At 56.1% G+C, this 13,759-nt stretch overlaps 4 protein-coding genes across 4 annotated transcripts; 3 read left to right on the plus strand and 1 right to left on the minus strand.

Annotated features, from left to right (window-relative positions):
- Positions 1–1,922: 1,922 nt before the first annotated feature.
- On the plus strand, positions 1,923–2,837 carry MFIFM68171_08063 (Cell wall integrity and stress response component 1; the record flags this gene model as incomplete). Its single annotated transcript, XM_071063483.1, has 2 exons — positions 1,923–2,301; positions 2,365–2,837. 2 exons carry the CDS (start codon positions 1,923–1,925, stop codon positions 2,835–2,837), a joined length of 852 nt encoding a protein of 283 aa, XP_070919584.1.
- Positions 2,838–4,948: 2,111 nt separating this feature from the next.
- On the plus strand, positions 4,949–6,057 carry MFIFM68171_08064 (Enoyl-CoA isomerase/hydratase fer4; the record flags this gene model as incomplete). Its single annotated transcript, XM_071063484.1, has 2 exons — positions 4,949–5,370; positions 5,445–6,057. 2 exons carry the CDS (start codon positions 4,949–4,951, stop codon positions 6,055–6,057), a joined length of 1,035 nt encoding a protein of 344 aa, XP_070919585.1.
- An 853-nt stretch (positions 6,058–6,910) lies between these two features.
- MFIFM68171_08065 (uncharacterized protein) lies at positions 6,911–7,473 on the plus strand (the record flags this gene model as incomplete). Its single annotated transcript, XM_071063485.1, has 2 exons — positions 6,911–7,109; positions 7,247–7,473. The coding sequence occupies 2 exons, from the start codon at positions 6,911–6,913 to the stop codon at positions 7,471–7,473; spliced, it is 426 nt and encodes a 141-aa protein (XP_070919586.1).
- Positions 7,474–8,405: 932 nt separating this feature from the next.
- NUP37 (Nucleoporin Nup37) lies at positions 8,406–10,739 on the minus strand (the record flags this gene model as incomplete). The annotated part of the gene is made up of 2 exons (XM_071063486.1): positions 8,406–10,614; positions 10,690–10,739. The coding sequence occupies 2 exons, from the start codon at positions 10,737–10,739 to the stop codon at positions 8,406–8,408; spliced, it is 2,259 nt and encodes a 752-aa protein (XP_070919587.1).
- Between the last annotated feature and the right edge of the window lie 3,020 nt (positions 10,740–13,759).

Here is a 13,759-nt window from a genome sequence, read left to right on the forward strand (position 1 = left end):
GAGGGACCTGAGCCCTGCGTCCAAATACCCCTACGCGATTGCGCAATAAGCCATCGGCGAGGGCATTCCGGAGCCCGTCAGGGAGCAAAACCTGCATTGGACATGTTTTCCAGGGTTTTGGTGTGCAGTCGTGGAGGCTGTGCAAGAGCAGTAATCTCGATTCTGCAAACGCTTGGCTGAGAGGCCCTCTTGTGCTGCGTTCTGGAACCACCCACACGTACCTTAACGTACTCGACCTGACATGATGCGGAAGGCCCGGCGCAAAAAAAGGTCCTCTTGTCAGCATGGCGCTTCGTATCCCCCCCGTCGCACGGGAGATGGGCTTCTCCCATGTCGTCGGAGTGGAAAGTGTACCACATTATGTATTGTACAGTACTGTACGTAGAGAACAGCACAACACCAAAAACACGTGTCGACCACAGAGGATTGGCTGCCTCCTGCAGTGCGGCTTGCCGTAGGAGGAAAGGGAAAAGACGGAGTGTCTAACGGTCCTCCCCACTGCACCCCCCCGGTGTTTCTTGTTTCATGTATGGAATCCCGGTCCCGCTGTGCACCTGCATCGAGGCGCACCGTGGGCAACCTAAAAAGTTCGCGCTTCTGCATTGCTGGCTGGCGCGTCGTCGGCCCCTCGCCAAGCTTGGCTTCGGCTGTCATGCCGCTTCCTGACAGCGATCGGCTGTCCTATTTATCCGGGGCTGGTAAGGGCGGGGACGGGCGCGGACCTGACGGGACTGATGACTGCTTTTTTCCATGATTGCCGCTTTGTATGACTACTATCTACACATGTGTACACCGTTGTGGCACAGTATCTAGGAGAATACGCAGCACACGGGGCAGGCACAACCTTAATGACCTGGTTGCGTGTGTTCGACATTTTGCTTAATTTAACACCTCCCTTGCCGAAATATCTGGCGCGATCGTTCCTGATATGCACCGATATCTGCAACCGTGAGAGACATGGACAAATCTTAGCATGGGTGGCAGTGTGCTAACAAGCACATTCTTTCCCTCCCAAAAGATCGGCGGGCGGATGCCGCCCCTGAAATTTGTGCGTGGGCAGCTCTCCCAAGGCCCATCTCGCTCCACCGGGTGAACGCGCTGCTCCAGGCCAATGATGGGCCGCGAGTCGAGGAATGGCGGCGCGTACGTGTCTTGATTGGCTGCTCGATCCGTGTGAATGCCCCAGCGAGCTATCCCCAAAGCGGGACCCTGCCAGGGGCTGCCTTGCTTTCTGGTGGTCAGGAACAGCCGAATGACAGGGGCCGACATGCAGGTACGTCCCCGGCGTCATCCCGAGGCCCAGCGCAATTTCGTTTCGCTTCCCCTTGTGGCTCGCGGGACCAGACTCTGGTGGGTTCCAGCGTTTCTCTCCTCGCCAATTCTCTCGACTCTGCAACAAAACCATCTGTCGTTCCTTTCCACCAGTCACTCCTTTGAGCCCTCGTGTGCGTTTGTCTCTCCATCGTCACTCCACCTTGTTCTACGTCGAGGATATTCTCTCCTCCCTCTTCACTCTGCATCCCTGCCCTCCACGTCGCTGCGAGAGCCAAGGCAAATGTCCTCTCGACAGTCGCCGGTCCGCTGAGAAAGGGAGACGCAGACCAGGCAAGCAAAGGAAAAAATAATCGAAAAACACTCCGACCACCATCACTCGTTAACCATTTTTTTCGCTTCGATTTCTTGGGGTTCATTTAACGCCCCTTTGCTCATTTCTCCTTTCACCTTTGGCCCTAGAGACCCATTTGGCAGGTCCTGTAGGCCTCTGGTCAGCAATACAAGCCCTCACCCGACGCGGACATCGCCGACCGACAGGTTATCGCCGACGCGAGGCCGCATAACAAGCCGAAGTCACCAGCGCCATCTTTCGGATCTCCAAGCCCCATTCGACCCCTAACAATCGAGCCGTTATAGTTAAATCCACGATGAAGTCGATGAGTTTGCTCGCCGCGGCACTCCTTGCCGCCGCGGATGCCCTGCCCGAGCGAATCTGGGAAGCGAGCCTCCTTGAGCGTCAGGATCCCGCGGTGATTCCCGTGCAGCAACCAAAGACACCGCCGACACTTTCGGGTTCCACCGTACAAGGATGCTTCAAGTCATCGGGCGATCTGAAGTTCCAGACGGTCATCCAATGGAACAGCATCGGCTCCTGTGGCAACGACATCTGCCGCGCGCAGGGCTTTCCCGTAGGCGGTACTACGAGCGGGAATCAGTGTTGGTGCGGCCAGACATATCCACCCAAGAGAGACGAGGTCGACCCTGATGAGTGCAATGTTGGCTGCACAGGTTTCGGAGAGCACGCATGTGAGTGTCGCAAGGTTTCTCTTTAACTCCTGGGAGGATTATCGCTAACTGGGGGTTGGCTAGGCGGCGGCATCGACTTTTGGACGATTTACAACACCGGCCTGGCGCTGAAGGTCGAGTATCTCGGTGGTGACGAGGAGAATGAAACGACCTCGACTACCGCGCCTGCATCAACCCCATCCCCGACAGCACCCGCAAGTACAATCATCGTAACCGAGACTCCCCAAGAGGAATCGACGAGCGGCGGTACCAACGTGGCCGGTATCGTAGCGGGTGTTGTGGTCGGCGTCGTCGTGTTCGTAGGCGTCCTTGCCGGCGGGTTCCTGTACATGCGCAAGAAGAGGAACCAGGAAATCGAGGAGGAGCATCGCCGCAATGCCGCCGTTAATGCTTTCATCGGCAAGCCGCCAGGCAGCAGTGGTGGCCTGTCCATGACGGACTCCCGGATGGATCCGGTGATGGCCCACAGGAGAATGAGCGACGGCAGCATCGCCGACAACCAAGACTACTCCAGGAGGATCCTTCGCGTAAGTTAAAGCCGTTCTGGGAAAGCGAGCCGAGGCACGAATTAACGCCTATGGCAGGTCACCAATGCATGAGCAGCCCCCCAGTGATGACGACAAACGACTCGCCTGTATTTTACTTTGACATCAGCATCATCGGCGTTGGGGGGCGGGGACGGGATATTCTACAGTCTTGTCACTGGCGGTGGGTCGATCACGCGACGAGCCTACCCGGGGTCTTTTTTTCGTTGTACGGCTCGGCGGGCATGTCGGGGCACGGATTTGGGTTGTGACCCTTGGGACGATGCGCCGGGCTGACTACGCTGTCCTCTCTTTTGCTACCTACTACCATTTAACACCAATATCATAGGCCCCGACTGGACGCCATCATCACGTCCGGGACCGGCCTTCCTTTTGAGACGAGTCGCACAAAATACCTGTGGGGACAGGTCCCGTCTTTTATCTCGATGAGCGCTGCTTCGAAAAAGTATTCCGATTCTTCCGGTGCCGGCTTTTATTGCTTCGACGCCTGGTGATGATGGCGAACCAGAGTCTTGCCCGCTTCCATGACGGGCGTTCTATCCTCAGCATGCGGTTTTTTTCCCCAAGAAACAGCAGGGTTTGGGCATGGGTTCGGTTTGGGCCAGAACAGGGGGTTTTCACTAGGCTCTGAGGCTCTGTGTAAATGGGTTCTGGATAAGGTTGAGGATTTCGAGGGAGACGGCAGGGGATTCCAGGAGACAAACGGAGAGAAGGGCTCTACTCGGTATAAAACAGGCAAAGGTTTGATGCTACAATCCGATTCTATTCCACCATGCGCGATATTCTTTTTGGTGATGTTTGGACGTGTGGGTTTTGTTTCCGGCGGACCAGGCGAACGATGATCTGCGGTCAGTAGATCCTATTGCAAGTATACCCGGGATTGTCCCGCATTTCGCGCATGCTCTCCTTTTTTTCTTCGCTGCTTTTGCGCTCCCAGTATCTCCGCAAGCTTTTGGGAAATACAACTTTGCCGATCACTTATGCTTAGCGCGATGGCTCTGCAATTCCTTGCTGGGGTAGAAGATCGAGATGCGCCGCGGGGCATCTTTGGGGGCGTTCTTTTCTTTTGCAAGGGAGGGAAGAGATAGATGAAATTTGCATTATTGCCTATGCGACTATTTCTGCCTTGTTTCTTCTATCATCTCTCATGGCATGCAATAGTCTCTTATTGAAGTGGGAATTGGGAGAATGGTTATGAAACGGGCCGCTGCTTTTGGGGGGGCTGGCGCCGGCCAAGCGTTTCCCGCATCCTTCGGCAGGGGTTTCTAACTTGGTCCCGGCCCGGAGGAACATTACGCTAGCGGTTTAGGGGTCGGAACGCCCATTCTCGCGTGCGGGGTTATCGGTGTTCTTGGGACGATCTCTTTTTTTGGGGTGCTCTGCATGCGGGATGAAGAAACAAGGGGTGGGGGCAAGTGGTTTTCGCCATGAATTTGGCTCCAGCGCTGCTGCTGTCGTTTCTTTGCGGGAATTGTTGCTAATGGCGAGGAGCGGTGAGAGTCAGGGACGCTGAATTGAGATGCCGAATCGGATTAAGCATTCTGGTTCGGGGAGAAACACAACCTGCTCCCATCAAGTGTTATACCAGCAATGGCTGCTGTGATGGGAGTGGACAGCCTCTAGCCCAAGGTCCGAGGTCCAATATTCGAAATTAAGATGTATCGAGCACGCCACTTTCTTGGTTTCTTTCTTTCTTTCTTTCTTTCTTTCTTTCTTTCTTATACACTGAGCAAAACGGCGTGATAGCTGAGAAACGCTCCCGGTTCCCGAATCCAGACCGTTAGTGAATTCTGAAGGCCTGGGCAGATGAAACCCAATTCTAGATATGGAATTAGTTTCCAAGGACTTACACTGTGATGGCCACGAATAATGTGGTATGTAACCACTTCCAGTATACTTGAATATGTGGCCTTCCATCAAAAGGAGCTGCCTCTGAACTGCTCAGGGGCGGGGTCGGCAGAGCAACGAACAAAATTGAGCTCGCTGCCGACGTTAGCCGGACCATCAAGGACGTCATCCCGCATCAGCAGCATTTGCGACTTTCCAGTTCAACTCCCGCCGCCGATTGCAAGACCGCATCACCGGGGCCATCACCATTCAATATGCCTCCTAGATTTTCTCTGGCGCTTAATGCGTCAATTGCCCCGCGATTTGGCCGATTGGCCGTCCCTCGTGCGTGGTACTCAACTGAGACGAACGCTGGCCCTTTGATCCGAGTCACGGACCTGCCCGCGCCCAACTCGGGCCACATCCGCATCCTCGAGCTCAATCGCCCGGCAGCGCGCAATGCCATCTCGCGCGCCTTGCTGTCGTCTCTGCGCGACGAGATTGACGCCGTGCACGCGCAGTATGATGCCGCGACGGGCGAGGAGCTCCCCACACCGTCATGGAACAAGCGGTTCGGCGGCATCGCAGGTGACGACCAGAAGGGCCCGACCAGGGCACTGATCATCGCCTCGGCTCTCAACACGGCCTTTTGCGCCGGCGCAGACCTCAAGGAGCGCAAGACGTTTACGCAGGAGGAGTAAGTCCCTTTGCTCCCACTCGGAGTCGAGCGCACGTCGTCCCGCTTGATGCTTACCGGCCCACCCGCTCCAGCACCGCCGCCTTCCTCCTCAACCTCCGCACGACTCTAACCTCCCTCTCCTCCCTCCCCGTGCCCACGATCTCGGCCATTTCCTCCATCGCCCTCGGCGGCGGCCTCGAGCTCGCGCTGGCCACGCACTTCCGCGTCCTGACGTCCAACGCGATCGTCGGCCTCCCCGAGACGCGCCTGGGCATCATCCCCGGCGCGGGCGGCACCTACCGCCTCCCGGCGCTGATCGGAATCCCGCGCGCGCGGGACATGATCCTCACGGGCCGCCGGGTGTCGGCCCCCGAGGCCTACTTCCTCGGCCTCGCCGACCGGCTGGTCGAGATCGCGCCCGAGAGCGAGGAGCAGGCCAAGGAGTGGCAGGCGCTGGAGGAGAAGGAGCGGGACAAGATGGTCATGGACCTGGCGCGGCGCTCGGCGCTGAGCGAGGCCGTCCGGCTGGCGAGCGAGATCTCCGAGGGAGGGCCGGTCGCCGTCCGGGCGGCGCTGAGGGCTGTCGAGGAGCCGAGGGAGGCGGTGGAGAACAACATGTATGAGCGTGTCGTGAGGACCGAGGATAGGGATGAGGCGCTGAGGGCCTTTGCGGAGAAGAGGAAGCCCGTGTTCAAGGGCAGGTGAGGAGGCCGCGGTTAGTGCCATGTTTGATGGGCCGGAATGGCGGCGCCTTTGTTTCGTGCGGCCATTGATCTGGCTGGCCCCTAGTGCGGCCGGTTCAGAGCTGGCAGGCCTGAGTAGAATGGGGCGCGCTGTACACTACGATCATGGATACGAATCGTGCCGTGGAGGAGCGGGACATCATCCGCTTGGTTGGTGTTGATCGGCCGTGTGGCTCTAAGTGATCTTTGAACAGGTTCATCAATGAGTTACATGCTCTGCTACATACACGGTTTACTATAGTAAAGCCAAGAATTAAAGCTATAATGTTTTGATGTGATGGCGAGTTGCTAATGCAAATCTAAGTGCTGAGCCTGGATGTTTTTTATCATTTATCTCCTCGATTGTGACCCCTTGCCGGAACCGCCGGCAGACAACGTAAAAGATATTCTGCAAACCTGCCTCGATGGTCTCCAAAACCCGTTTCAGCAATGCAGACAACCACATGTCAATCTTCTGGTCTTTCAGAAACCCCACCAAGGCACGTCATTGGCAGGCCGCCATGCAAACGTCGCTGCAGCACCAGCCCGCCAGGACAATCACCGAGCTATGACATCATCACCACTCTGCTGATGATCTCAAAAAGCTGTACACCGTTTTAAAGCCACCAAAAACCTCCAAGAGACTTGACTTTGACCTCCAATTCATTACAGTCCAAGCCCGGTGTGCTCGTCAAGAACCCGGAATAAATTCCAATTCCCACCTCTCAAGCAGCAGTAGCAGCAGGAGCAGTAGCAGCAGGAGCAGTAGCAGCAGCAGCAACAACAACCATCAAGTAAAACAAATCGCAACATTTACACAGCCCAACAACACAACAATGTCTTTCATCACGGAGCGAACCGCCCTCGCCGCGCGCCGCCTGGCGACGACGACAACCACCACCTCGATCCTTCCGCGCGCCGCCTTCTCCTCGTCCACCCCGCTCCAAAAATCGGCCGTCGACTCGGCCAAGGACACACTCAAGACGGTCGACCGCAAGGTCAGCGACAAGCTCGTCGACGGCATCGACATTGGCTGTGAGTTATCCCGCATCCCCGCCCCCGGTTCCATCCCCATCGTGTCACAAAGTAAAAAAAAAAAAAAAAAAAAAAAAAAAAAAGTTGTATAATGTGCGGCATGCTAACCAGAGCGACCCGGTCGACAACCAATACAGCCGCGGTAGCCAGCAAGCTCAAGGAAGCCACGGCAGACGTCAGCTCGGGCAAGGCGACGGGCAAGGCGGCCGAGCTGCGGGGAGAAGCGGCAGGCAAGGCCAGCGAGGTGGCGGGCAAGGCGAAAGGGATGGCGGGAGAGGTAGAGGGTAAGGCCAAGGGGGCGGCGGCCGAGGTGCAGGGCAAGGCGAAGGAGGCGAAGGAGGAGGCCAAGGAAAAACTTGCTTAATTTTTAAGTTAAAAACAAAACCAAAAAACTCTTTGTGATGGATGGGGTGGTGGGAGCAGAGGCAGAAAGGCCTTTGATACAACCGAGATCATGTGTATCATGGAACGGAGGCAGGGGGTTGGATGTATGATAAAGTCGACGACTCTACGGGGACGAGTCTTCGCTACGGAGCATGGTCTTTTAACGACAGAATTCGAATTGGTCCTTTCGGAGACCACATCACGGAATGGACATTCAGCATCACACGTTGCAGTGAGTGCAAACCACAGACTGGTCTGAGACTGTCAAGTGGTCTCGGGCAAAGAAAATGTACCGACACCACGGCCCCCCGACTTCTTGGCTTCCCGTCTACATTCCGTCCGGAGGACAGCAGGTAGACGGAGCGAGGCCGAGGCAGAACATTTGGTCAAATGTGATTTAGCTTTGCTGCCTCAGCAGTAGCTCAAGAGGTGCCGGCGGGGCTAGACCCAACGCGTTCAGCAAAGGGAGTAGGCCCCGTGCTTAATGTACCGCTCGGAATACAGAGCTGGATCAAGGATGGATCTCGCCTTGTGCTCCACCAAGCCGTGCGGACAATCGAGTGAGTGATGCGTAGAAGAGGGATGCGGGGACTTGCGAAGAGGCAATGCTCCTCAGCTATGGTCAAAATGCTTCATTTCCATGGTCCTGACAATCGTGGTATCTGGCGTTAGAGCCCCGTTGGGTATCCTACAACCTCATCAGCCTCTTGTCACCCGTCGTAATGTTGAGACAAAAGCAGACCCAGCGTCGCGCGGCAATCAAGGCGAGTTCCCCACCATGACGCGGCGCGCCTTGCAACGCTGTAGCGCCTCCCTCAGTAGTCCACCGGGCCGCTTACACCCAAGTGGAGAATATCCCGCGTCTTCCCCTTCCTTTCGCAGCTCCCTCTCGCCCATCTTTAAGCTGGGAACCTAGCCCTCCTCAAAGAAGACCCTCTTCGTTCCCCGCTCGCGCTCACTCTCCAATTGCTCCAGCTCACGGTCGATCTCCATGATATCCATCAGTTCCTGCTCAATGTCGCGGCCGGCAGCCTCGAATTCGTCGTCGGGCTGGTCGGCAGCGTAGCTGAGATCGTTGATGAACACGAGGCCTTGTTGGCTGGAAGGCGCTGACTGAGACTCATCGTGAGCTTCGGTCGAAGGGAGAACGTCCGAGGGCTGGTCAAACAAGCCCTTGACCGGGGGTCGTGCGCGCGGCCGGAAGACTCCGCCAACCCCTCTGCCTGGACGCTGCGCAATGCTGAGATTGAAGGCCACGCTATTGGGCTGCTCGGGACGCGGATAAGCCAGGATGGCCTTGGTCGAGCCAAGATCTGGACGCGACCTCCTGCGGGTGCCGAGAAGGCGGGTCGTGAGCGAGGTGGCATCCTCGCTCTCGTGTACGATAACGACGCGGCTTTCGCCTTGAAGGAGGACCTCGATAGGGAGGCCCTCGGTGAAACTGGAGCCGCTCTCCTTCGCCGGTGGCGAGTTAGATGTCGTGGCCGCGCTGCTGCGGTTGATTTTGGGGATGGCGGCCGCGCCGGTGCACCGCTCGCCGAGGAGTCCTGTCGCGAGATCCGTCAGACGTATCATGCGCGTCGGCTGCGCTCCGCTCCAGAGATTGACGCCGCCGCCAACGGCACGGCGAAGCTGAGAATCCCAAAATCGAGATATCACCGGGATAACAGAGACGATGGGGTCGGCGCCGCCCAGCCACAGAACCGCGCTCTCTTCTCCGGGGCCAGTTCCTTGCGCTGAGAGCTGTGCGACTGCGATGCCGCCGCGAACAGCTGCCAGCTTTTCCGACCCACCGGTAATGGCAGAGGTAATAGCATCGCGTCTGGTGTGTGGCGTCATGGGAACAAAGTCACCCCCCGACCCTGGCGCTGCGGGCAACTTCTGGGTCGCAGGGTTACGGAGTGGACTCGTCCCTTCGAGATGCCCAGACACGCAGAAAGATGTGATAGCTGAGCCACGCAGGCCGGCGTTTGCCTTGCCAAAGAGGCCGCTGGACGTCGCTGAAGGACTGACACCGTCGATATCCCAGATGCCCCATTGACCGTCCGCGAGGAGCGTCAGGACAGCACGCCCGTGTGCGACCCATTCGGATGCCACGATCGGTTTCCGCGCGGTTGACATGGGCGGCCCGCGGGTAAACGGGGGGTAGAGGGACAGCAACCAGGAACCTTGCGTAGGGAACGGGCCTTCGGAGGTGTCATCGGAAGGAAGCGACGCAGCCGCATAGTCGTAGATGCGGACGGCATGCGGTGAGGCAACTGTAAGGAGCTGGGTGACGTGGGATGGATTGAAGGAGATGCTCGTCAAGGGGGAAGGAAGGTATTCGGTCTGAAACGGCTCTACTCGGCTCGTGGTGCCGGGTTTTGCGTCTAGGGTGACATCCCAGAGACGCAGCGTGCCGCTTGCTTCCCTCGAGTGCGCGGCGACGATGGCGCGGGTAACTGGTACTGCCTGGGCTGCAGCGCGATCTAACGATCTGCTCCGGGAGCCCGGCTTTTGCTTTACCAGCGTGATGGCAAGGCCGCTGCAAGGACGGCTTTGGCCAGCAAGCAGGGTGAGCGTCTCTCCCCACACGCCCGTACCCGCATTGCCCGCTAAGAGGCTCTGACGTAGCGCCGGCCTCGCCTTGCTCTCGTGGGAAGGAGGCGTCAATGGGAGCGTGACCAAGTACGCATCCGTATTTGCACACGTTACTGCGATGACGATCTTAGTCTTCAGAATGTCCGCACCGTTCCAAGAGGCCTCCTCGGCCGCGCATGACGGCATTGGTAGTGCAGCGACATGTAGAGCCGCGGTTCCTAGCGCAAGGTCCAGAGACTGGACGATCTCGGGGATAGAGGAGCTGCTAGCGGTGGGATTGTCGTCAAATTCAGGCTTGTCGACGAAAGGAGTGGCGGCGGCTGCGGGTGACTCGTCGTCCGAATCGATAACCATAACGGCATCTTCAGAGTTCGCACCATTCCGTTTCTCCTTGATGGGCTGTTTCTGGGGTTTCAACCTCCGGCCACCGCGCCAGACAACTGAGATGCCATTTTCCTGGCCGTATATGATGATGGTCGCTCCCTGGGGCGATTGAACAGGGTATATCTTAACATCGTATATCCGGCAACTGAGAGAGTATCTATGGCATCGGATTCAGCGATAGGTTAGCCGAATTGTATATCAAAACTGCGAGACCGAGAACGACGCGGCGTACGTGTGCTGTGTGTTTTGCGGCGTGCGCCGAGTTCTCGGAATGGCCTGCATGGCCCTGAGTGAGGCGGGATCGGCGGGAGGCAGGTCACGTCGTTGCAGGTTTAATCTCTCGGCGACATCACAATACTCGGGAGCGTACGTTGGACCGATAATGGAGTTGGAAGCTTGTGCTGCGGGATCGTGTAGAAAATGGTGGTGAGGTTGGTGATGGGATTGCGACGAAGCTTCCCCTACAAATTTCGCCGCGTCCCACCGCTGCAGAAAGAGAGACGCGAAGGAGCTTTGACCAACTATCAGTCGCCTTACGCCCCACCTGTCCAGCTGCCCCACTTAGCTAAAAGTTGCCAAACAAACAAGACTCTTCAGTGTATCTCCATTCCGACTACCAAACTCCAACATCGACCCTAGACTGAGATGAATGACAGGGTGGCGGTATAGCACGGCCTAACTGGACCAGCTAAATTTACGTCGCTGGAGATGGTGTTGTGCATTACAGAAACCTCCCCAACCCCCCCCCCCCCCCCAACCCAAAAAAAAAAAAAAAAAAAGAATTCGCAAATCTTTGCAGCTGTTCAATCCAAAAGTTGCAGGCCAGGCCCACCGCCCTTCTCCTTCAGTCCATGTCCACAGCATGCCCTTGATTTGCTCCCGCTACATGAGTTATGCGCTGCATGAGTTATGCGCTGCGCACCCCGCATTCCACCTGAGCCGGAATGCCTTGTTGTTGAACAGGATCAGACATCTTAGCGCTACCTCGGTAATTTGCCATGTCGAACGGTTTGCCCTTAGCGCCCTTGCGCTGCTCTTTCTTCGGATTATGGTAGATGACGTCGAAAACCTCGCGGTTATCATCGTTGTAGACCGCTCGAACAGGGCCGGGTTGTTCGCGAGGCGTCCAACAGCGGTCGGGCGGCGAGGCCAGAATTGGAAACTCGACCCAAGGCCGCTTAGCCCGCAGCTGGTATGCCCCATCTCGATGCTCATGCCCGATATGTCGGTGAGGGTAATGTCGGTGAGGGTAATCCCGGCGAGCGTTCGGTAGGCTGAGAAGCTTCCGTGTCATCCGCGGTGCAGCAACAAGTTGATTCTTGACGCTGCTAACGGGGATCCTCCAGAATTTCTTGTTTTGGCAGTCATCTTTGAGGTCGGTACAAGAGTACTATGGGCAAAATCAGCGGCTGCAGCTTGGGAGAGGGGGACTCTGTGATATGAAAACAACTACAACCACTGAAGTATCAGATGGGGCACCTCCGCCGTCGTCGGCCTGGCAGCGAGCTTGAATGACGGAGTTAGACTGATCCAACTCAGCTGTATGTTTCCCAGTGGAATCAAGGGTGTCGTGCTGAGGGCGCGTAGCGCTCTTTTCGCGTCCAAGAAAAAGTCGGACTACTTTGCTCCAGGTCTGACGCAGTTTCTGTGAGTGCCCATGACGGTTATGGTGTTTAACCACTGACTCTTGGGAGGAATCGGAAGAATGCGGGTCCATTGAGTCAGGATGGCTCAAGACGCTGGCGACGAGCATACACTGCCAGAAAGAGTTCAGTCGGGGCGTATTTTGTTGAGATGGAAAATTATGTTCGTACCTGTGTATAGAGAGGCATATATATACACATCTACGATACTTAGAGCGCCCATCAGCGACGGCGACTATCTCCACATATGGCCCGTGATACAAAGAGACGGAGTTCCAATAACTTCCATTTGCAACGTGTTGGAGACTCTATTGCGAGAACTTGGTCATTCGTTGACTGGATCACAAACGACCACGCTGTTGAGAGATGCTCAAGATCAAAGAATAAGGTTCCATGCCCCTGTTATCGGCGGCCCAAGTAGCTGACGACAAATGCCGAGGTCTCTCAACTCCAGATAGAGATCTTTCCAGAAACGGTAGGTGGCAATTGGTTTATTCCATTGTTGTCCACATAATAAAGCTTTGATTGGTTTTTACTAATACGGATGACCGGCCTTTTTTTTACATATACAATGTCTCACCTTGTCTCAAACCTGGTCTAATCCACTAGTATCTGCGAAGTACGACTTCTTACGGGTTCTCTACCCGGTGTCTACGCGTAGGTGTGTCTGGGCGTCAGGCTCGCTCAAGAACGGGGTGGGATCCCAGCCGCTTGTACCTTGAGGCCCGTTACGCGCCATGGTTCTTGGACGTTTCAGGGTTTTAAACTTCCCTTCGTTCTGCCTTTAGGTTTTACTACCGTCCAAGTCTTTCAGTTCTACATAACAGAAGAACTCAATACCTTGAGTCCCTCCAGCAACAGCAAGCTAATGCCTTTCCTGACGCCGTTATCACTAGCACCGGCCGATGTGCAGCTGGTACGTCTTCAGACATCCAGCCTGTGTCTACAACGTCGTGGACCCATTCTTCATACACTGCCAGATGGGCTTTCCGGAAGAGGACCAGCCGGATGGTTGCGGCCGAGTTGATTCCGATCGTGACGACCCTATCGACTGGGCCGACGACGGGTACGCGGACGGAGCCTGCCTAGAATCAAACTCTCTTTGCGGACTCGAGAGAAGAGCCATGAGTGGCCGTGCCGCAACCGCCGGGAAACCAACGAGCGTACTTTTGGGTGCTGGGGTTGTGATAGGGAATTCTGTAGGAATTGTGAGAGAGTTGAGATAGAGACAGACAAGAGAGGCCAGGCAACACCACAACAAATTCGGTTCTTTGAGCCTAGACAAGGTCAAAACAATATATGCAGATAGAGCTCCTTCTAATCAGAGGGAGACCACCCTGCACGCAAAGATAGCTCACAAGTTGAATCTGCAATTGATGCGAAAAGAAGGGTGTTGAACTGTTTATCCTAGGTATATAAGGAATGTTAATCCAGACTGCCTTACTTGAAGTGTAAGAAAAAATAGGTCCGGCGCAGATCCAGCCCCCGGGTTGTCATCCTTGCAACTACCTTCCTCTGAACAGGGGACCAGGTCCATGGAACGGTTCTCCCCAACACACTGGGTAGCGCTGATTTTGCGTTACATGGTTTGATTGGCTGGTTTAAGGTGTGCAGGGTTGGGGTAAGACGAGGGAGGTGTGGCTGTGGCTTAAAGGCTGC

The sequence above is a fragment of the Madurella fahalii genome, assembly GCF_045866475.1.
Source record: "Madurella fahalii IFM 68171 DNA, scaffold_4, whole genome shotgun sequence".
Taxonomy (NCBI): Eukaryota; Fungi; Ascomycota; class Sordariomycetes; order Sordariales; genus Madurella; species Madurella fahalii.